Below are 25,605 nucleotides of genomic sequence, written 5' to 3'. Positions count from 1 at the left end.
TCCAATTATCCTCCTATCTCTCAACCCCAACATCATCCTGGGGTTTACTTCCTGTAAATATAGTTTAACTAAAACATTAGATTGTGAGTCTAACCATAGAGGCCTACCACTTCTTATTTACCGAGAAAACTCGCAAGGACTGCTAATCCATGCCTCCGTACTTAAAACTACGGTTTCCTCAACTTTTAAAGGATAACAGCTATCCATTGGCCTTAGGAGTCAAAAGCATTGGTGCAACTCCAAATAAAAGTAATAATCATGCACACCCCCATCATAATAACAACCCTCATCTCCCTGACTCTTCCAATTTTCGCCACCCTCACCAACCCTTATAAAAAACGTTCATACCCAGACTACGTAAAAACAACCGTAATATATGCTTTCATTACCAGCCTCCCCTCAACAACTTTATTCATCCTCTCAAACCAAGAAACGATCATCTGGAGTTGACATTGAATAACAACCCAAACATTAGACTTAACACTAAGCTTTAAACTAGATTACTTCTCTATAATATTTATTCCAATCGCACTATTCATCACCTGATCAATTATAGAATTCTCGCTATGATACATAAACTCAGACCCAAATATTAATCAATTCTTCAAATACCTCCTTATTTTCCTTACAGCCATACTAACCCTAGTCACTGCCAACAACCTCTTCCAATTCTTTATTGGCTGAGAGGGTGTGGGAATTATATCTTTTCTCCTAATTAGCTGATGACACGCTCGGACAGACGCCAACACAGCAGCCATCCAAGCAATCTTATATAACCGCATTGGCGACATTGGTCTTATCCTGGCCATAACATGATTCCTCCTACATTACAACTCATGAGACCTCCAACAAATACTAGCCCTAAACTCCAACTCAAACTCCCTTCCATTAATGGGCCTCCTCCTAGCAGCAGCAGGAAAATCAGCTCAATTTGGTCTCCACCCTTGACTACCCTCTGCCATAGAAGGCCCAACTCCAGTCTCAGCCCTACTCCACTCCAGTACAATAGTCATTGCTGGAGTGTTCTTACTCATCCGCTTCCATCCTCTAATAGAAACCAACACAATAATTCAAAATCTCACATTATGCCTAGGAGCTACTACTACCCTATTTACAGCCATCTGCGCCCTCACACAAAACGACATTAAAAAAATTGTAGCCTTCTCCACCTCAAGCCAACTAGGCCTAATAATAGTCACCATTGGCATCAACCAACCATACCTAGCATTCCTACACATCTGCACCCATGCTTTCTTCAAAGCCTTACTTTTTATATGCTCCGGATCCATTATCCACAACCTAAACAACGAACAAGACATTCGAAAAATAGGAGGTCTATTCAAAACAATACCCCTCACCTCAACTTCCATAATCATTGGCAACCTAGCACTTACAGGAATACCCTTCCTCACAGGCTTCTACTCCAAAGACCTCATCATCGAAGCCACAAACACGTCATATACCAACGCCTGAGCCCTATTTATTACTCTCATCGCTACCTCCCTAACAAGCGCCTACAGTACTCGAACCATCCTCCTCACCCTAACAGGACCACCCCGTTTTCCAGCCCTAACATATATTAACGAAAATAACCCTGCCCTATTAAACCCAATTAAACGCCTCACAATAGGCAGCATGATCACAGGATTTCTTATCACCAGCAACATCCCTCCAACCTCACCCCCTCTACCAATAATACCCCTCTACCTAAAACTCTCAGCCCTGTGCGCAACTGCCCTGGGCTTCCTAACAGCCCTAGACCTCACTCTCATAACAAACAAACTAAAAATAAAAAACCCATCACAAGTATTCAAATTCTCCAACATACTAGGATATTTTCCCACCACAATTCACCGCACAATCCCCTATCAAAGCCTACTCATAAGCCAAGACCTAGCCCTCCTCCTATTAGATTCAACATGACTAGAAAAATCTATACCTAAAACAATCTCACAAGCACACATCACCACTTCCATAACCGTAACCACCCAAAAAGGCATAATCAAACTCTACTCCCTTTCTTTCCTTATCCCCCTTACCCTAGCCCTATTCCTAATAATATAACCTATTGCCCCGAACAATCTCAATTACAATGTACACACCAACAAATAGTGTTCAACCAGCAACTACCACCAATCAACGCCCATAATCGTACAAGGCACCCGCACCAATAGAATCACCCCGAATCAACCCTGACCCCTCCCCCTCAAAAATCACCCAATCACCAGTATCACTAAAACTAACCACCACCACTACCGCTTCATCCAAACTTAAAACCCATAAAACTAACACCACCTCCATTATCAACCCTACTAAAAGACCTCCCAAAACCTCAAACCCCGAACCCCATGTCTCGGGATACTCTTCAATAGCCATTGCTGTAGTATAACCAAAAACAACCATCATACCTCCCAGATAAACCAAAAACATCATTAGACCCATATAAACCCCCCCACAATTTAAAACGATCACACAACCAACCACACCACTAACAATTAACGCTAAACCCCCATAAATAGGAGAAGGCTTAGAAGAGAACCCCACAAACCCCATAACCAATAAAACACTCAATGTAAACAAAATGTACGCCATCGCTTCCACATGGACTCCAACCATGACCAACGGCATGAAAAACCATCGTTGTACTTCAACTATAAAAGCACCAATGACTCCAATACGCAAATCCAACCCAATCATAAAAACAATCAACCACTCCCTCATTGATTTACCCACCCCGCCTAACCTTTCCATATGATGAAACTTTGGCTCACTTCTCACAGCCTGTCTGACCTTACAAATCATCACAGGCCTACTATTAGCAATACACTACTCACCGGACACCTCCTCCGCCTTCTCCTCAATTGCACATATCACCCGAGACGTAAACTACGGCTGGATTACTCGCTATCTCCACGCCAATGGAGCCTCTATGCTCTTCATCTGCCTTTTCCTACACATCGGCCGAGGTATCTACTATGGCTCATATCTCCTTCTAGAAACCTGAAACATCGGCATTATACTCCTTCTTATAACCATAACAACAGCTTTCATGGGCTACGTTCTCCCATGAGGCCAAATATCATTCTGGGGAGCAACAGTAATCACAAACCTACTATCAGCAATCCCGTACATCGGAAACAACCTTGTCCAATGAATCTGAGGAGGATATGCCATTGATAGCCCTACTCTCACACGATTCTTCACCTTGCACTTCATCCTACCCTTCATCATCATCGCCCTCACAGCCGTACACTTACTATTCCTACACGAAACAGGATCAAACAACCCCTGCGGAATTTCCTCCGACTCGGACAAAATCGCCTTCCACCCCTACTACACAATCAAAGACATCCTAGGTCTAATTCTCCTCCTCTTTATCCTAGCAACACTAACACTACTCTCACCCAACCTCCTAAACGACCCAGACAACTACACTCCAGCCGACCCACTAAACACTCCCCCACATATCAAACCAGAATGATACTTCCTATTTGCATACACAATCCTACGATCTATCCCCAACAAACTGGGAGGCGTACTAGCACTATTCCTATCAATCCTCATCCTAGCAGCCATCCCCATACTTCACAAATCCAAACAACAAAGTATGATATTCCGCCCACTCAGCCAATTCCTATTCTGACTCCTAATCACAATCCTACTGACCCTTACCTGAATTGGAAGCCAACCGGTAACCCAACCCCTCATCACCATCGGCCAAGCAGCATCCATAATATACTTCATTACAATTCTAATCCTAATACCACTGGCTTCCCTAATTGAAAACAACCTACTCAAATGAACTTGCCCTCGTAGTATAAACTAATACACTGGCCTTGTAAACCAGAAATGAACACCCTTCCTAGGGCAATCAAAAAGAAAGCATCTAGCTCCACCTCCAACACCCAAAGCTGGTATTCTAACTTAAACTACTTTCTGCATTCTTATGTTGTACAAACTTCATAAAATAACCTTGACATCAACCTACCCACAATATTACTATGTAATTCGTGCATTACTGCTAGCCAGCATGTATAATATATAGTACTATATATGCTTGATCGTACATAAAACATATTATTACATATCAACACAACGTTCCCAGATAACATGCTTACAAGCAAGTATTCCAATGTAAACTTCAACAGTAATACATGACATGACTCCTCCAAAGCCCATTCCACCCCCCCATGGATATCAACCGAACCAATTCATGTCAACCGTCCATAGTACATTAAATCGTTCATCGGACATAGCACATATCTATTAAATAATCCTCCTCACCACGGATGCCCCCCCTCACTTAGGGGTTTCTTGTTCACCATCCTCCGTGAAATCAATATCCCGCACAAGAGTGCTACTCTCCTCGCTCCGGGCCCATAACTCGTGGGGGTAGCTATACCTGAGCTGTATCCGGCATCTGGTTCTTACCTCAGGGCCATAACAACCAACATCGCCCACACGTTCCTCTTAAATAAGACATCTCGATGGATCACAGGTCTATCACCCTATTAACCAGTCACGGGAGATTTCCATGCATTTGGTATCTTTTATCTCTGGTCCGCACGCAACCCCATCGCAGAATGCTGACTCCCACCACATCCCGTCCTGAATGCGCCTGTCTTTGATTCCTAGTACATGCAGTTATTAATCGCACCTACGTTCAATATTCTAGCTCCACACGAACCTTAGCAAGGTGTTATTTAATTCATGCTTGTAGGACATACCAATAATCATCTTAACCAAGTACCATTCCCACCACGCCAATAAACCACAACCATACCTCATCAAACCCCCCCACCCCCCATCTCTGACCTTCATCCAAAACCCACTCTTGCCAAACCCCAAAAACAAAAGTCTTAACATATCCGATCAGAGCTCGCGTTTTCATCTTTTAGGTGTGCACAACTCCAACTGCCATTATCTCAACTAACAAACATTTACCTCACTAAACACCCCTTACACCAACCCATAATAGACCCTTCTCACACAACCCAAAAGAAGCTACCTCACAACTACACTAACACCCCTGTTTATGTAGCTTAAACCCACCCAAAGCAAGACACTGAAAATGCCTAGATGGGCTTACACACCCCATAAACAAATAGGCTTGGTCCTGGCCTTTCTATTAGCTCTTAGCAGGATTACACATGCAAGCATCCCCGCTCCAGTGAAGACGCCCTATAAATCATCATGACCAAGAGGAGCAAGCATCAAGCACGCACACGCAGCTCAAAACGCTTTGCCTAGCCACACCCCCACGGGAGACAGCAGTGACAAATATTTAGCAATGAACGAAAGTTCAACTAAGCCATGCTATATTTAGGGTTGGTCAATTTCGTGCCAGCCACCGCGGTTACACGATTAACCCCAGCTAATAGAGATCGGCGTAGAGGGTGTTTAAGATCTAACATAATAAAGCTAAACTCCACCTAAACTGTAAAACCCTAGCTAATGTAAAATAAACTACGAAAGTGGCTTTAAAGCTTCTGAACACACAATAGCCAAGACCCAAACTGGGATTAGACACCCTACTATGCTTGGCCCTAAACCTCAGTAGTTAGATAACAAAACTACTCGCCAGAATACTACAAGCAACAGCTTAAAACTCAAAGGACTTGACGGTGCTTTACATCCCCCTAGAGGAGCCTGTTCCGTAATCGATAAACCCCGATCCACCCCACCCTCTCTTGCTCAGCCTATATACCGCCATCTTCAGCAAACCCCAATGAAGGCTACAAAGTGAGCGCAAACGCCACTGCCGCGAATACGTTAGGTCAAGGTGTAGCCCATGAGACGGTAAAAAATGGGCTACATTTTCTATTTCAGAAAACCCACGAAAACCCTTATGAAACTTAAGGGTCCAAGGAGGATTTAGCAGTAAATTAAGAATAGAGTGCTTAATTGAACCAGGCCATAAAGCGCGCACACACCGCCCGTCACTCCTCTCAAATATATTTAAGGAATATCCTAACTAAACGCCCTAATATTTATACAGAGAGGATAAGTCGTAACATGGTAAGCGTACTGGAAGGTGCGCTTGGATAAATCAAGGTATAGCTTAATATAAAGCACCTGGCTTACACCCAGAGAATCTCAATGCCACTTGATTACCTTGAGCCAATACTAGCCCTAAGCACAACCAACACTAATACCAAACCAACACACACTAAACCATTCACCTACACAAAGTATAGGCGATAGAAATTTTAATCTGGCGCTATAGACATAGTACCGTAAGGGAAAAGTAAAAAACCACCCAAGCACAAAACAGCAAGGACTAACTCCTGTACCTTTCGCATAATGAATTAGCTAGAAACAATTTCACAAAGAGAACTACAAGCCAAACCCCCCGAAACCAGACGAGCTACCCAAAAACAGCTAAAAGAGCGCACCCGCCTATGTGGCAAAATAGTGGGAAGATTTCTGGGTAGAGGTGACAAGCCTACCGAGCCTGGTGATAGCTGGTTATCCAAGACAGAATCTTAGTTCAACCTTAAGCTTACCTACAGAACTATCTAATCCCCCTGTAAGCTTAACTGCTAGTCTAAAGAGGGACAGCTCTTTAGACACTAGGAAAAAACCTTACAGAGAGAGTAAAACCCTCAATCACCATAGTTGGCTTAAAAGCAGCCATCAATTAAGAAAGCGTTCAAGCTCAACACTAACCACCACAAAAATACCAAACACATAACTGAACTCCTCACACCACATTGGATTAATCTATCACCATATAGAAGCAATAATGCTAGTATAAGTAACATGAATATTTTCTCCACTGCATAAGCCTAAATCGGACCGAAAGCCTCACCGATATTTAACAGCCAGGCATAACAAGCACAAACAAGCCCATGCCACCTTCACTGTTAACCCAACACAGGCATGCCCCAAGGAAAGGTTAAAAAAAGTAAAAGGAACTCGGCAAACCCAAACCCCGCCTGTTTACCAAAAACATCACCTCTAGCATTACTAGTATTAGAGGCACTGCCTGCCCAGTGACACACGTTTAACGGCCGCGGTACCCTGACCGTGCAAAGGTAGCATAATCACTTGTTCTTTAAATAGGGACTCGCATGAAAGGCACCACGAGGGTTTAACTGTCTCTTACCTTTAACCAGTGAAATTGACCTGCCCGTGAAGAGGCGGGCATAAAGCAATAAGACGAGAAGACCCTATGGAGCTTTAATCTATTAATGCAACCAAAAATCACACAAACCCACGGACCTTTAAACTACTAACACCTGCATTAAAAATTTTGGTTGGGGCGACCTCGGAGCACAACAAAACCTCCGAATAACACATGCTAAGACCACACAAGTCAAAGCGAACTAACACTCATAATTGATCCAATAATTTGATCAACGGAACAAGTTACCCTAGGGATAACAGCGCAATTCTATTCTAGAGTCCATATCGACAATAGAGCTTACGACCTCGATGTTGGATCAGGACATCCTAATGGTGCAGCAGCTATCAAGGGTTCGTTTGTTCAACGATTAAAGTCCTACGTGATCTGAGTTCAGACCGGAGCAATCCAGGTCGGTTTCTATCTATTGCACATTTCTCCCTGTACGAAAGGACAAGAGAAATAAGGCCCACTTCATAAAGCGCCTTCATTATATAAATGACCTAGTCTTAATTTAGCAAAATACCACACATTCCACCCGAAAACAGGGTTTGTTAAGATGGCAGAGCCCGGCAATTGCATAAAACTTAAAACTTTGTAACCAGAGGTTCAACTCCTCTTCTTAACACCATGACCACAGTAAACCTCCTACTTATAATCATACCCACATTAGCTGCCATAGCATTCCTCACACTCGTCGAACGAAAACTACTAGGCTACATACAACTACGAAAAGGGCCCAATGTTGTAGGCCCATTTGGATTACTACAACCCTTCGCCGATGCTATAAAACTTTTCACTAAAGAACCCCTAAAACCCTCAACATCTACCACCACCCTATATATCATCGCACCCGCTCTAGCCTTCTTCATTACCCTTCTCCTATGAACCCCCCTCCCTATACCCAACGCCCTAATCAACCTCAACCTAGGACTCCTATTCACCCTAGCCATACTCAGCCTAATCGTCTACTCCATCCTATGATCAGGATGAGCATCAAACTCAAACTACGCCCTAATCGGAGCCCTACGAGCCGTCGCCCAAACAATTTCATACGAAGTCGCCCTCACTATTATCCTACTATCAGTCCTGCTAATAAGCGGCTCATTTAACCTCAACACACTCATTACAACACAAGAACATCTATGACTCCTCCTACCATCATGACCCTTAGCCATAATATGATTTACCTCCACACTAGCAGAAACAAATCGAACTCCTTTTGACCTCATAGAAGGCGAATCAGAACTAGTATCAGGCTTCAACATTGAATACGCCGCAGGCCCATTCGCCCTATTCTTCATAGCCGAATATACAAACATCATTATGATAAACGCCCTAACAACCACAATCTTCCTAGGCACATTCTACCCTATCTACTCACCAGAGCTATTCACAACATGCTTCACCACCAAAACACTCTTCCTAACTTCCCTATTCCTATGAATCCGGGCAACATACCCCCGATTCCGTTACGACCAACTTATACACCTACTATGAAAAAACTTCCTCCCCCTCACACTAGCACTACTCATATGATCCACCTCAACACTCATTGCAATCTCCAGCATTCCCCCCCAAACCTAGAAATATGTCTGACAAAAGAGTTACTTTGATAGAGTAAATAATAGAGGCCCAACCCTCTTATTTCTAGGACTGTAGGTATCGAACCCACCCCTGAGAATCCAAACTTCTCCGTGCTACCCCACACACTCTATCCTAAAGTAAGGTCAGCTAAACAAGCTATCGGGCCCATACCCCGAAAATGTTGGTCATATCCTTCCCGTACTAATTAACCCACTAGCTCAACCCATTATCTACACCACAATAATCACAGGCACACTTATCACAACACTAAGCTCACACTGATTCCTCGCCTGAGTAGGCCTAGAAATAAACATGCTCGCCTTCATTCCAATCCTAATAAAAAAAACAAATCTCCGTTCTACAGAAGCTGCTACCAAATACTTCTTAATACAATCTACCGCATCTATAATTCTCATAATAGCAATCATCTCCAACAACCTATTATCAGGATGCTGAACAATAACAAGCTACATCAATCAACCCCCATCCCTAATAATAACAACCGCCCTCGCCATAAAACTAGGAATAGCCCCCTTCCACTTCTGAGTTCCAGAAGTCACCCAAGGAACACCCCTAACCTCCGGCCTACTCCTTCTCACATGACAAAAACTAGCCCCCATCTCAATCATATACCAAATTCACCCATCAATCGACATCCACATCCTCCTAACCCTCTCCACCCTATCCATTGCAATAGGCAGTTGAGGAGGTCTAAACCAAACACAATTACGCAAAATCCTGGGATACTCCTCAATCACACACATAGGTTGAATGATGATAGCACTAGTATACAACCCAATAACTACAATCTTTTACTTAACTATCTACATTATCCTAACAACTACTATATTCCTAACCCTTAGCTTAAGCTCAAGCACCACAACCCTCATACTATCCCGCACCTGAAACAAATCAACCCACCTAACACCACTAATAGCACCCATCCTCATATCCCTAGGAGGTCTGCCCCCTCTAACCGGTTTCCTACCCAAATGAATTATCATCCAAGAACTCACAATAAACAACAACTTCCTCATCCCCTCTATTATAACTATCATAACCCTACTTAACCTATACTTTTACATACGCCTAATCTACACCACCTCCCTAACACTATTCCCCACATCCAACAACACAAAAATAACATGACAACTCGAAAACACAAAACCCATACCCCTTATCCCCCCGCTCATCATCACCTCTACCCTTCTACTACCAATCTCCCCCCTACTCTTAGCCTTTCACTAGAAATTTAGGTTAAACAAGACCAAGAGCCTTCAAAGCCCTTAGTAAGTAAAAACACTTAATTTCTGAAACATACAAGGACTGCAAACACCTACTCTGCATCAATTGAACGCAAATCAACCACTTTAATTAAGCTAAGCCCTTACTAGATCAATGGGATTCGAACCCACAAAAACTTAGTTAACAGCTAAACACCCTAACCGACTGGCTTTGACCCACTTCTCCCGCCGCAGGAAAAAAAGGCGGGAGAAGCCCCGGCAGAAAACCTTAGACTGCTCCTTTGAACTTGCAATTCAACATGAAAATCACCTCGGGGCTGGTAAAAGGAGGACTAGACCCCCATCTTTAGGTTTACAGCCTAATACTTACTCAGCCATTTTACCACTTATGCTTATCGATCGTTGACTCTTTTCAACAAACCATAAAGACATCGGAACCCTATATTTACTATTTGGTGCATGAGCTGGAGTCATAGGCACTGCCCTGAGCCTCCTCATTCGAGCTGAGCTAGGCCAACCCGGCAGCCTACTAGGCAACGATCACATCTACAACGTCATTGTAACGGCCCATGCATTCGTTATAATTTTCTTTACAGTTATACCCATTATAATTGGAGGGTTCGGGAACTGACTAGTGCCCCTAATAATCGGCGCTCCTGACATAGCATTTCCCCGTCTAAACAATATAAGCTTCTGACTCCTCCCCCCCTCTTTCCTGCTACTAATAGCATCAGCCGTAGTAGAAGCTGGCGCTGGAACAGGCTGAACAGTATATCCCCCTCTAGCAGGAAACTTCTCCCACCCAGGAGCTTCCGTAGATTTGATTATCTTCTCCCTCCACTTAGCAGGTGTTTCCTCCATCTTAGGGGCCATCAACTTCATTACCACTATTATCAACATAAAACCTCCCGCAATATCCCAATACCAGACCCCTTTATTTGTCTGATCAATCTTAATCACAGCAGTCCTTCTACTCCTCTCTCTACCAGTCCTAGCCGCCGGCATCACCATGTTACTAACAGATCGCAACCTCAATACTACCTTCTTTGATCCTGTTGGAGGAGGAGATCCTATCCTATATCAACACCTATTTTGATTCTTCGGTCACCCCGAAGTCTACATCCTTATTCTTCCCGGCTTTGGGATAGTCTCTCACATTGTAGCCTACTACTCTGGAAAAAAAGAACCGTTTGGGTATATGGGTATAATCTGAGCCATGATGTCAATTGGGTTTTTAGGTTTCATTGTATGAGCCCACCACATATTTACAGTTGGTATAGACGTAGATACACGAGCCTATTTCACTTCCGCCACTATAATCATTGCAATCCCCACCGGTGTAAAAGTTTTTAGCTGGCTTGCTACACTTCACGGGGGCAACATTAAATGATCCCCAGCAATACTCTGAGCCCTAGGCTTTATCTTCCTATTTACTGTAGGGGGTCTGACCGGCATCATCTTGGCAAACTCATCCCTAGACATTGTACTACACGACACATACTACGTTGTCGCCCACTTCCATTATGTCCTATCAATAGGGGCTGTATTTGCCATTATAGGGGGCTTTATGCACTGATTCCCTTTATTCTCAGGCTATACACTGAACCAAACCTATGCCAAAGCCCACTTCATCATTATATTCGTGGGCGTAAATCTTACTTTCTTTCCTCAACACTTCCTTGGCCTGTCCGGAATACCCCGACGCTACTCTGACTATCCCGATGCCTACACCACATGAAATATCCTATCATCCATGGGCTCCTTCATCTCACTAGTAGCAGTAATTTTAATAATCTACATGATCTGAGAGGCCTTTGCTTCAAAACGTAAAGTACTACTAATCGAACAACCCCTTACTAACCTGGAATGACTAAATGGCTGCCCCCCGCCTTACCACACATTCGAAGAACCAGCTTATATTAAACTAAATGAAAAAGGAGGGAGTCGAACCCCCTAGGACCGGTTTCAAGCCAGTCTTATAGCCCCTATAACTTTTTCAACAAGATATTAGAAAAAATCATTTCATAGCTTCGTCAAAGCTAAATCATAGGCTAAACCCTATATATCTTACATGGCCCACCCAGTTCAACTAAGCCTGCAAGACGCCACATCCCCCATCATAGAAGAGTTAATTACCTTCCACGACCATGCCTTCATAGCCATATCTCTAATCAGCTTCCTAGTACTATATGCTCTGCTCTCAACACTCACAACAAAACTAACCAATACTAACATCACAGACGCCCAAGAAATAGAAACTATCTGAACTATCTTGCCCGCGGTTATCCTAATCCTAATTGCTCTCCCATCCCTACGCGTCCTATACCTAACAGATGAAGTCAACGACCCATCCTTTACCATCAAATCAATCGGACACCAGTGGTACTGAACCTACGAATACACGGACTACGGAGGCCTAATTTTCAATTCATACATACTACCCCCACTATTCTTAAACCCAGGAGACCTTCGACTCCTAGAAGTTGACAATCGAGTAGTCCTTCCAATTGAAGCCCCCGTACGTATAATAATTACATCCCAAGACGTTCTACACTCATGAACTATTCCCACACTAGGCCTAAAGACAGATGCCGTACCCGGACGTCTAAATCAAACCGTTTTCACGGCTACACGACCAGGCGTCTATTACGGACAATGCTCAGAAATCTGTGGCGCAAATCACAGCTTCATACCAATTGTCGCAGAACTAATCCCACTAAAAATCTTTGAGATAGGACCTGTATTTACTCTGTAAATAACCCTACTTACTCTTCCCCTAGCACCCCCACCTCAAAAACTCTCAAAATACCCTACAAACCCACTGTATAGCTACTCCAGCGTTAACCTTTTAAGTTAAAGACGAGGGATACACCCCCTGCAGTGAAATGCCCCAGTTAGACACATCGACATGATTCACCACTATTATGACGATGCTTCCTACACTATATCTTATCACACAATTAAAACTACTAAACACAAACCACTACCAACCGCCTCTTACAAAAAACTCCAACCTACAATCCCACAGCACCCGCTGACAACCAAAATGAACGAAAACTTGTTTACCTCTTTCTCAACCCCAACAGTCCTAAATCAACCCGCCACAATCCCAATTATCCTGTTCCCCGCCATGCTGGTCTTAGCCTCTAAACACCCCATTAATAATCGACTAGCTACCATTCAACAAAACCTGACTCAACTCACCCTAAAACAAATAATAATAACTCACAACGCTAAGGGACAAACCTGATCTTTAATACTAATATCCCTAATCACATTTATTGCTATAACAAACCTCTTAGGACTTCTGCCTTACTCATTCACACCAACCACCCAACTTTCCATGAACCTAGCCATAGCAATCCCCCTATGAGCAGGCACAGTAATAATAGGACTTCGCTTTAAAACCAAAAACTCCCTAGCCCACCTCCTACCACAAGGCACACCCACACCTCTCATCCCCATGTTAGTAGCAATCGAAACTATCAGCCTACTTATTCAACCGATAGCCCTAGCCGTACGACTAACCGCAAACATCACAGCCGGCCATCTGCTAATACACCTAATTGGAAACGCTGCACTAGCACTATCAACCACCAACTTCTCCCTAACTCTACTAACTTCCACACTCCTGGCACTACTAACTGTTCTAGAAATTGCAGTAGCCCTAATCCAAGCCTACGTCTTCACACTCTTAATTAGCCTCTACCTACATAACAATACCTAATGACCCACCAGACCCACGCCTATCACATAGTCAAACCCAGTCCCTGGCCGCTGACAGGAGCTCTGTCAGCTTTCTTAATAACGTCCGGCTTAGTCATATGATTTCACTTCTACTCTACCACCCTACTAACACTAGGCCTACTAACCAACATACTAACCTTATATCAATGATGACGCGACATCGTACGAGAAAGCACATACCAAGGCCACCACACAATACCCGTCCAAAAAAGCCTTCGGTACGGAATAACACTATTTATCATCTCAGAAGTATTCTTTTTTATCGGCTTCTTCTGAGCGTTTTACCACTCAAGCCTCGCCCCAACACCCTGCTTAGGGGGCCATTGACCACCAACAGGCATCACCCCCCTAAACCCCATAGAAGTACCCCTCCTAAACACCTCTGTATTACTTGCATCTGGAGTTACAATCACCTGAGCTCACCACAGCCTCATAAATAATGACCGAAAACAAACAATCCAAGCCCTGCTCATCACAATCCTACTAGGTACCTATTTCACCCTACTACAAGCCTCAGAATACTTTGAAGCACCCTTCACCATCTCCGATGGCATCTACGGCTCAACATTCTTCATTACCACAGGCTTCCACGGACTCCACGTTATTATTGGATCCACATTTCTCTTTATTTGCCTCATCCGCCAACTACTATACCACTTTACATCGAACCATCACTTCGGCTTTGAAGCTGCCGCTTGATACTGACACTTCGTAGATGTTATCTGACTACTCCTCTACATTTCTATTTATTGATGAGGATCCTACTCTTTTAGTATAACAAGTACAATTGACTTCCAATCAATCAGTTTTGACAACATTCAAAAAAGAGTAATTAACCTAGTACTAGCCTTAACAATCAACGCCCTATTAACCTTGCTACTGATAATTATCATATTCTGGTTACCCCAACTCAACTCCTACGCAGAAAAAACTAGCCCCTACGAATGTGGATTTGACCCCCTAAACCCTGCCCGCATCCCATTCTCAATAAAATTCTTCCTAATCGCCATTACTTTCCTACTATTTGACATAGAAATCGCCCTACTACTATCCTTACCATGAGCCATTCAAACAACAGACCTCCCAACAATAATCAAATCGACCTTCGCTTTCATTATTATCCTAATTCTCAGCCTAGCCTATGAATGAACTCAAAAGGGGCTAGACTGAGCTGAATTGGTAAGTAGTTTAAACAAAATAAATGATTTCGACTCATTAGATTATGATAACCATACTAACCAAATGACCCCCACCTATATAAACATCATACTAGCATTTACTATCTCTCTTCTAGGCATACTAACCTACCGCTCACACTTAGTAGCTTCTCTCCTCTGCCTAGAAGGAATAATAATATCACTCTTTATCATAGCCACTCTTATTGCCTCAAACACACACTTCCCCCTAGTCAACATCATACCCATCATTTTGCTAGTATTCGCTGCTTGTGAAACAGCAGTAGGTCTTGCCTTACTAATCTCAATCTCCAACACATACGGACTAGATTACGTTCACAACCTGAACCTGCTTCAATGCTAAAAATAATTATCCCCACAACCATACTACTACCCATAACATGACTTTCTAAAAACGACACAATCTGAATCAACTTAACTATACACAGCTTAACTATCAGCCTCATTCCCTTACTATTCTTCAACCAAACCAACACCAACCTCCTCAATCACTCAACCTACCTATCCTCTGACCCTCTAACAACACCCCTCTTAACACTAACTATCTGACTCCTACCCCTCATGATTATAGCGAGCCAGTATCACCTGTGCAACGAACCCCCCTTACAAAAGAAACTTTTCCTCTTCATAACAATTCTCCTACAAATCACCTTAATTCTGACATTCATGGCCACAGAACTAATTATATTCTACATTCTATTTGAAACCACCCTTATCCCCACCCTAATTATCATTGCTAAATGAGGTAGCCAAGCAAAACGACTTAACGCAAGTACATACTTTCTATTCTACACACTAACCGGCTCTCTACCCCTACTCATCATACTAAGCCACACCTACAACAACACAGGCTCACTAAACATCACACTACTAACACTCACAGACCAAAAACTAACAACCACCTGGTCCCACGGCTTTACCTGACTAGCATGCATAATAGCCTTTATGACAAAAATACCCCTCTATGGCTTACACCTATGACTCCCTAAAGCTCATGTTGAAGCCCCCATTGCAGGGTCAATAGTCCTTGCCGCAGTACTCCTAAAATTAGGCGGCTATGGCATAATACGGCTTACTCCCATTCTCAACCCCCTAACGGAGTATATAGCCTACCCATTCCTCATACTATCCTTATGGGGCATAATCATAACAAGCCTAACATGCCTCCGACAAACAGATCTAAAATCACTTATCGCGTACTCTTCTGTAAGCCACATAGCCCTTGTAATTGTAGCCTCTCTCATCCAAACCCCCTGAAGCTTCTCCGGCGCAACTACCCTTATAATCGCCCACGGGCTCACCTCTTCCATGTATTTCTGCTTGGCCAATTCAAACTATGAGCGCACTCATAGCCGCACCATACTACTATCCCGAGGACTTCAAATCCTACTTCCATTAACAGCCTTCTGATGGCTCACAGCAAGCCTTACTAACCTTGCCCTACCCCCCACCATTAATCTACTAGGCGAACTCTTTGTAATCACAACTTCATTTTCCTGATCCCATATCACCATTGTGTTAACGGGCCTTAATATACTAATCACAGCCCTCTACTCTCTCCACATGTTCATTACAATACAACGAGGAACACTCACACACCACATAATCAATATAAAACCCCCCTTCACACGAGAAAACATATTAATATTCATACACCTCGCTCCAATTATCCTCCTATCTCTCAACCCCAACATCATCCTGGGGTTTACTTCCTGTAAATATAGTTTAACTAAAACATTAGATTGTGAGTCTAACCATAGAGGCCTACCACTTCTTATTTACCGAGAAAACTCGCAAGGACTGCTAATCCATGCCTCCGTACTTAAAACTACGGTTTCCTCAACTTTTAAAGGATAACAGCTATCCATTGGCCTTAGGAGTCAAAAGCATTGGTGCAACTCCAAATAAAAGTAATAATCATGCACACCCCCATCATAATAACAACCCTCATCTCCCTGACTCTTCCAATTTTCGCCACCCTCACCAACCCTTATAAAAAACGTTCATACCCAGACTACGTAAAAACAACCGTAATATATGCTTTCATTACCAGCCTCCCCTCAACAACTTTATTCATCCTCTCAAACCAAGAAACGATCATCTGGAGTTGACATTGAATAACAACCCAAACATTAGACTTAACACTAAGCTTTAAACTAGATTACTTCTCTATAATATTTATTCCAATCGCACTATTCATCACCTGATCAATTATAGAATTCTCGCTATGATACATAAACTCAGACCCAAATATTAATCAATTCTTCAAATACCTCCTTATTTTCCTTACAGCCATACTAACCCTAGTCACTGCCAACAACCTCTTCCAATTCTTTATTGGCTGAGAGGGTGTGGGAATTATATCTTTTCTCCTAATTAGCTGATGACACGCTCGGACAGACGCCAACACAGCAGCCATCCAAGCAATCTTATATAACCGCATTGGCGACATTGGTCTTATCCTGGCCATAACATGATTCCTCCTACATTACAACTCATGAGACCTCCAACAAATACTAGCCCTAAACTCCAACTCAAACTCCCTTCCATTAATGGGCCTCCTCCTAGCAGCAGCAGGAAAATCAGCTCAATTTGGTCTCCACCCTTGACTACCCTCTGCCATAGAAGGCCCAACTCCAGTCTCAGCCCTACTCCACTCCAGTACAATAGTCATTGCTGGAGTGTTCTTACTCATCCGCTTCCATCCTCTAATAGAAACCAACACAATAATTCAAAATCTCACATTATGCCTAGGAGCTACTACTACCCTATTTACAGCCATCTGCGCCCTCACACAAAACGACATTAAAAAAATTGTAGCCTTCTCCACCTCAAGCCAACTAGGCCTAATAATAGTCACCATTGGCATCAACCAACCATACCTAGCATTCCTACACATCTGCACCCATGCTTTCTTCAAAGCCTTACTTTTTATATGCTCCGGATCCATTATCCACAACCTAAACAACGAACAAGACATTCGAAAAATAGGAGGTCTATTCAAAACAATACCCCTCACCTCAACTTCCATAATCATTGGCAACCTAGCACTTACAGGAATACCCTTCCTCACAGGCTTCTACTCCAAAGACCTCATCATCGAAGCCACAAACACGTCATATACCAACGCCTGAGCCCTATTTATTACTCTCATCGCTACCTCCCTAACAAGCGCCTACAGTACTCGAACCATCCTCCTCACCCTAACAGGACCACCCCGTTTTCCAGCCCTAACATATATTAACGAAAATAACCCTGCCCTATTAAACCCAATTAAACGCCTCACAATAGGCAGCATGATCACAGGATTTCTTATCACCAGCAACATCCCTCCAACCTCACCCCCTCTACCAATAATACCCCTCTACCTAAAACTCTCAGCCCTGTGCGCAACTGCCCTGGGCTTCCTAACAGCCCTAGACCTCACTCTCATAACAAACAAACTAAAAATAAAAAACCCATCACAAGTATTCAAATTCTCCAACATACTAGGATATTTTCCCACCACAATTCACCGCACAATCCCCTATCAAAGCCTACTCATAAGCCAAGACCTAGCCCTCCTCCTATTAGATTCAACATGACTAGAAAAATCTATACCTAAAACAATCTCACAAGCACACATCACCACTTCCATAACCGTAACCACCCAAAAAGGCATAATCAAACTCTACTCCCTTTCTTTCCTTATCCCCCTTACCCTAGCCCTATTCCTAATAATATAACCTATTGCCCCGAACAATCTCAATTACAATGTACACACCAACAAATAGTGTTCAACCAGCAACTACCACCAATCAACGCCCATAATCGTACAAGGCACCCGCACCAATAGAATCACCCCGAATCAACCCTGACCCCTCCCCCTCAAAAATCACCCAATCACCAGTATCACTAAAACTAACCACCACCACTACCGCTTCATCCAAACTTAAAACCCATAAAACTAACACCACCTCCATTATCAACCCTACTAAAAGACCTCCCAAAACCTCAAACCCCGAACCCCATGTCTCGGGATACTCTTCAATAGCCATTGCTGTAGTATAACCAAAAACAACCATCATACCTCCCAGATAAACCAAAAACATCATTAGACCCATATAAACCCCCCCACAATTTAAAACGATCACACAACCAACCACACCACTAACAATTAACGCTAAACCCCCATAAATAGGAGAAGGCTTAGAAGAGAACCCCACAAACCCCATAACCAATAAAACACTCAATGTAAACAAAATGTACGCCATCGCTTCCACATGGACTCCAACCATGACCAACGGCATGAAAAACCATCGTTGTACTTCAACTATAAAAGCACCAATGACTCCAATACGCAAATCCAACCCAATCATAAAAACAATCAACCACTCCCTCATTGATTTACCCACCCCGCCTAACCTTTCCATATGATGAAACTTTGGCTCACTTCTCACAGCCTGTCTGACCTTACAAATCATCACAGGCCTACTATTAGCAATACACTACTCACCGGACACCTCCTCCGCCTTCTCCTCAATTGCACATATCACCCGAGACGTAAACTACGGCTGGATTACTCGCTATCTCCACGCCAATGGAGCCTCTATGCTCTTCATCTGCCTTTTCCTACACATCGGCCGAGGTATCTACTATGGCTCATATCTCCTTCTAGAAACCTGAAACATCGGCATTATACTCCTTCTTATAACCATAACAACAGCTTTCATGGGCTACGTTCTCCCATGAGGCCAAATATCATTCTGGGGAGCAACAGTAATCACAAACCTACTATCAGCAATCCCGTACATCGGAAACAACCTTGTCCAATGAATCTGAGGAGGATATGCCATTGATAGCCCTACTCTCACACGATTCTTCACCTTGCACTTCATCCTACCCTTCATCATCATCGCCCTCACAGCCGTACACTTACTATTCCTACACGAAACAGGATCAAACAACCCCTGCGGAATTTCCTCCGACTCGGACAAAATCGCCTTCCACCCCTACTACACAATCAAAGACATCCTAGGTCTAATTCTCCTCCTCTTTATCCTAGCAACACTAACACTACTCTCACCCAACCTCCTAAACGACCCAGACAACTACACTCCAGCCGACCCACTAAACACTCCCCCACATATCAAACCAGAATGATACTTCCTATTTGCATACACAATCCTACGATCTATCCCCAACAAACTGGGAGGCGTACTAGCACTATTCCTATCAATCCTCATCCTAGCAGCCATCCCCATACTTCACAAATCCAAACAACAAAGTATGATATTCCGCCCACTCAGCCAATTCCTATTCTGACTCCTAATCACAATCCTACTGACCCTTACCTGAATTGGAAGCCAACCGGTAACCCAACCCCTCATCACCATCGGCCAAGCAGCATCCATAATATACTTCATTACAATTCTAATCCTAATACCACTGGCTTCCCTAATTGAAAACAACCTACTCAAATGAACTTGCCCTCGTAGTATAAACTAATACACTGGCCTTGTAAACCAGAAATGAACACCCTTCCTAGGGCAATCAAAAAGAAAGCATCTAGCTCCACCTCCAACACCCAAAGCTGGTATTCTAACTTAAACTACTTTCTGCATTCTTATGTTGTACAAACTTCATAAAATAACCTTGACATCAACCTACCCACAATATTACTATGTAATTCGTGCATTACTGCTAGCCAGCATGTATAATATATAGTACTATATATGCTTGATCGTACATAAAACATATTATTACATATCAACACAACGTTCCCAGATAACATGCTTACAAGCAAGTATTCCAATGTAAACTTCAACAGTAATACATGACATGACTCCTCCAAAGCCCATTCCACCCCCCCATGGATATCAACCGAACCAATTCATGTCAACCGTCCATAGTACATTAAATCGTTCATCGGACATAGCACATATCTATTAAATAATCCTCCTCACCACGGATGCCCCCCCTCACTTAGGGGTTTCTTGTTCACCATCCTCCGTGAAATCAATATCCCGCACAAGAGTGCTACTCTCCTCGCTCCGGGCCCATAACTCGTGGGGGTAGCTATACCTGAGCTGTATCCGGCATCTGGTTCTTACCTCAGGGCCATAACAACCAACATCGCCCACACGTTCCTCTTAAATAAGACATCTCGATGGATCACAGGGATTTGCTCACAGCAACCCCGCTTGTCTATGTGTGTATGTATGTGTATATAAGGGGACTTCAAAAAATTCATAGAAAGATGGAGTTAAAAGTTAAAAAATAAAGTTTATTTCCCAATACAGTCTCCATCAAGGCCAAGATACGTTTGTAAGCAGTGATACCAACCATTCAGTCTATTCCTAAAGAACTGAGGGTCCTGGGAATTTAACAATGTCGATGCCATCTTTTTTACATTAACTGAAGAAAAAAGAGGACCGTTTCCAGACTTTAAGACTAGGAAGTAAAAAGAAGTCAGAAGAAGCCAAATGGACTGTTAGGTGGATGCCTAATGATTTCCCACTGAAACCCTTGAAAAATTGCCCTTGCTTGACGAGAGGAATGAGCAGGAGCATGGTTGTGGTGGAGAAGGGCTCTCTGGTGACGCTTTCCTGGATGTATTTCTGTTAAAGCTTTGGCTAATTTTCTCATAACACTGCCATATTAAGCAGACATTATGGTTCTTTGGCCCCCTAGAACATCAGCAAGCAAAATGCCTGAACACCCCAAAACACCATTACCATGACTTGTGCTGTTGACCAGTCTGCATTTGCTCTGACTGAACACCTTCCACCTCTTGGTAGCCATTGCTTTGATTGTGCCTTGTCTTCAGGATCATACTGGCAAAACCATGTTCCTCCTCATTTCAATTCTTAGAAGAAATCCTTCAGGATCTTGATCCCACTTGTTTAAAATTTCCACTGAAATCTCTGCTCTTGCCTGCAGCCTATTTGGGCACAATGGTTTTGGCACCTATCAAGTAAAAGCCTTGTTCAACTTTATTTTTTCAGTCAGAATTGTGTGAGCTGAACCAGTTGAGATGTCTGTGGCATTGGCTATTGTTTGTGCTGTTAATTATCAGTCCTTTTCAATTAGAGCACAAACAAGATGAATTTTTTTTGGCAAATTAATATAGCTGGTTTATTGCTGTGGGCTTCATATTCAACATCACCTCATTCCTTCTTGAAATGAGTTACCCATGTGTAAACTGACTGGGAGGTGGGCATTGTCCCCATCAACTTTTCATAAAGCATCAATGATTTCACCATTCTTCTATTAAAGCTTTGTCATCAATTTGATGTTCCTGTTTCAATTTTAGCAGAATTCATGTTGCTCTGATAGAGATTCTTTACAAACTGATATCTTTCTTGGTAACTCAAACTAGATCCTGTTCAGACATGTTGTAACAAGTTAGTACAAGTTGATTTTGGTGCAAAATCTTTTTTAAATCCATACGTGGTTTTTTCATAATAAACATTTTCCATTAACTTTTTGAAGATCCCTCATATGTATTTTTCCCATTAATCATTTTGGCCATCTCATAATCACCATATTGTATTATAAAGAGTAACTATTTCTCAGTCTACATGTATCAGGATTCCTTATACTCAGGTCTAGATTTTAGAACTAGCTTTCTGTAGGGGTAGGTAAAGTTCAAGGATTTTGTAGAAGAATGAGCTTCTTTGGACCTTTCTACTATCCTGTTATATGCCTAAATCCATATTTCCTAGGGATGGGGATGGGCTGGGAGAGAAGCAAGAATATTTGATGTTGAAAGGTCAGTAATAGACATTGACCAATGGAAAACCCAAATAACGCTGTGGTGCCAATAGGATGCAGGGAGCCTTCATTGTTCTAGGAGGTGATGATAGTGTTACCAGTAACGTAAAATAAAGGGACACTGTGACCATGTGGCTATACTCTGGGGTGAAAGATGGTGTCATCCTCTTTTCAATCTGTATCCCTTTGTTGTTTGTGGGGAAACTGGTATAGCTTTACAGAGACAACTGCCTGTAAGCCGGAAACACCTGGTAAATAAAAAGTGATAGAACCAAATGGCTCCCATGGTTCTTGCCTCAAGTCAGGGAAAAGCTGTGATGAGTCAAAAAATACTCCAGGTGCAAGAGCCCAGGGCCTTGATGCACATGTGAAAGGCAGGCACCTTCCAGAAATAGCATCCCTGACCCCAGAGACTTGGATGGCCTTGTTTTAATTTCAGAGTTAGAATAATGACCATTTTATGAACAACCAAATAGTTATTCTGGGTTCTCCTCTCAAGAGTGTGGTCTGAGACCTTGGCTTGTATAGTCTAAGTATGTAATAACTAAGTGTGTTTCCCATGATCCTGTGACAGCCTTCACTTTGAGTTCTATTTCAGAACACCCTCTTTCTGGGGGCACCTAAACATAGGCCCTAGTGAAATGGAATTGAGAAGCAGCATTATCTGCAGGGCAGTCTGGGGCCAAGCTGGCCAACTCCTCACTCTCAGTTCAATGGAAAGCAACAGGAAGTTGCCCCTACATTTGGGGGATGGTAAAAGGAGCTACCATTTGGTAAGCTGAGTGAGTGTCCCAGGGCAACTTATTAACTGGAATTCTCTGAGAAACCAGTTAAATTGGAGAGTTAGGTGGTGACTTGGAGTTGAGAAAGGAGCACTAAACTGGAATTCACAGCAGGTCCTGCGTAACCACATGTGCGTCGTTGTCCTGGATACTGTCATCTCTAGTTCATGGCTGGGATTCTTTCTGCTGTTAAACCCCATGCATGGTTTTATGCACAAGAACCACTAGCTCAGGATGCCTTACAGAAAAGTTTTTTGCAAGAGGAAAAGCCTTCAAAACAGGAAGAAGTGTTGGTTGTCCTCTCTCTCTCTCTCATAAATGCCTCCATTTATTACTGATAATGGCATTTTTAAAATGTTAATGATGAGATTGTTTTCACCTCATAGAATGACTTCCAAAACTAGATACAGAGCAACCAGGAATATCAGAATGAATGATCCCTCAAACATCGGTTAACTATGGAAGCGAAACCCTTCTGAATATTGACAGAATAGGGCAGCCTCCATGTCAGTAAATACTTGGGACAGACAGGACACTGGGTTTGGGGAACCCTTTGGAAGAGTCAGGTGATCACTGGTTGCAGGGGCTGGTTCTTTTTGGAACCCTAGTGGCCGATGAGTCTAAAGCCGCACAAACTATGCCACATGAGAATGTGACTTTAGCCCTCTCTTGAATGAAATCAAGTAGAGATTAAGTCAGTTTTGACTCCTATCAGAAAGGTTTAAGCTATTGGAGTTCCTACATTTCATCCTGTGTCTTTGGGGTTAAGAGGTGAGGCTCTGGGCCACAGATCCTGGTGTCTCCTAGAGGGGTGGCTCATGAGAATGGCCATATTGAAGAGTCCTTGAGAACATAGACTTTGGAATTATGCAGGTCTAGGTTATAATCCTGGCCCTACCATGTACTAGGTGTGTAAATTTGGCCATTTAATACCTCTCTAACTTTAGCCTCCTTATTGCTAAATGGGAAAAATACAGTATGTTCCATGTAGTGAGTAGTTAGAGAGGAAAGAGATCTCATGATAAATTCCTAAGGAATGGGGACTGGGCTTATAAGAAAGGGTCTGGCATCAATCCTGTGAACAAAACACTAGGATTAGACCCATCACCTCTAAAGCAGAAAGAAGGAGGCTAGCTGGATGCTGGGATGTGGGTGGTGGGTCAGTGATTGCAGAGGCCACTAAACCAATACTATGATAGAGAAAATAGAAGACCTGTTGGGGGCTGGGCACAGGTAGGATGCAGCTCTCAAGGTGGGCACAGAACAGGCATGTGTGCAAGGTGCAAGTCCTTAGATTACTTGATGTATTCGTTTCCTATTGCTGTCGTAACAAATTACCACAGATTTAGTGGCATAAAGCAACACAAACATAGTATTTTACAGTTTTGGAGGTCAGAAGTCCAAAATGGATTTCACTGGGCTGAAATCAAGATGTTGGCAGGGTCACATTCACTCTTTTTTTTTTTTTTTTTTTTTTTTTTTTTTTTTGAGACGGAGTCTCGCTGTGTCGCCCAGGCTGGAGTACAGGCTGGAGTGCAGTGGCGCGATCTTGGCTCACTGCAAGCTCCGCCTTCCGGGTTCACGCCATTCTCCTGCCTCAGCCTCCGAGTGGCTGGGACTACAGGCGCCCGCCACCACACCTGGATAGTTTTTTGTATTTTTAGTAGAGACGGGGTTTCACCATGTTAGCCAGGATGGTCTCGATCTCCTGACCTCGTGATCCACCCGCCTCAGCCTCCCAAAGTGCTGGGATTACAGGCTTGAGCCACGGCGCCCGGCCACATATTCACTCTTAAAATCCTAGGAGATAATTCATTTCTTTGCCTTTTCCTGATTCTAGAATCCACCTACATTCCTTGACTCAAGGCCCCTTCCTCTGTCTTCAAAGCAGCAGTGAAGCATCTTCAAGCCTCTCTCTCTGCTGTGTCATCACATCCTCTTTCTCCTCCCAGGCCAAGTGTGGAACTCTGTTGGATGGCACTAGACAGAAATCACATCCCTCCTACAGGATTTCTACAAAGCATGTGTTCCTGGAGCAACTATATGAGGAAGATGGAGAAGGCCTAGAAAATTTGGTCCCATATGAGGAAGATGGAGAAAGCCTAGAAAATGTGGTCCCTGTTGCCTTTGAGACTTACACATCATCCTGAAACCCAGCACTCTGACTG

The 25,605-nt window shown here is 43.1% G+C and overlaps 3 protein-coding genes and 1 long non-coding RNA gene across 5 annotated transcripts in view; 3 read left to right on the top strand and 1 right to left on the bottom strand.

Moving 5' to 3' along the window:
- Positions 1-25,605, top strand: part of SLIT3 (slit guidance ligand 3) — a 695,238-nt gene that overhangs the window by 208,023 nt on the left and 461,610 nt on the right. The gene's annotated exons all lie outside the window — the stretch shown is intronic.
- Positions 1,268-17,965, bottom strand: LOC141407099 (uncharacterized). The gene is made up of 2 exons (XR_012414332.1): positions 17,768-17,965; positions 1,268-1,358 (listed from the first exon to the last, which is right to left on the bottom strand). It is a non-coding gene; the product is annotated as an uncharacterized lncRNA (long non-coding RNA).
- LOC123570879 (uncharacterized) lies at positions 2,666-3,806 on the top strand. The gene is given in 1 exon segment (XM_065545939.2): positions 2,666-3,806. A coding segment is annotated over 1 exon segment (1,032 nt). The 5' UTR covers positions 2,666-2,751; the 3' UTR covers positions 3,784-3,806.
- On the top strand, positions 19,227-20,367 carry LOC135971069 (uncharacterized). The gene is given in 1 exon segment (XM_065545941.2): positions 19,227-20,367. A coding segment is annotated over 1 exon segment (1,032 nt). The 5' UTR covers positions 19,227-19,312; the 3' UTR covers positions 20,345-20,367.

Source organism: Macaca fascicularis, chromosome 6 (genome assembly GCF_037993035.2).
Source record: "Macaca fascicularis isolate 582-1 chromosome 6, T2T-MFA8v1.1".
NCBI classification, from domain to species: Eukaryota; Metazoa; Chordata; class Mammalia; order Primates; family Cercopithecidae; genus Macaca; species Macaca fascicularis.
This window is presented reverse-complemented; position numbering and strand designations above follow the sequence as displayed.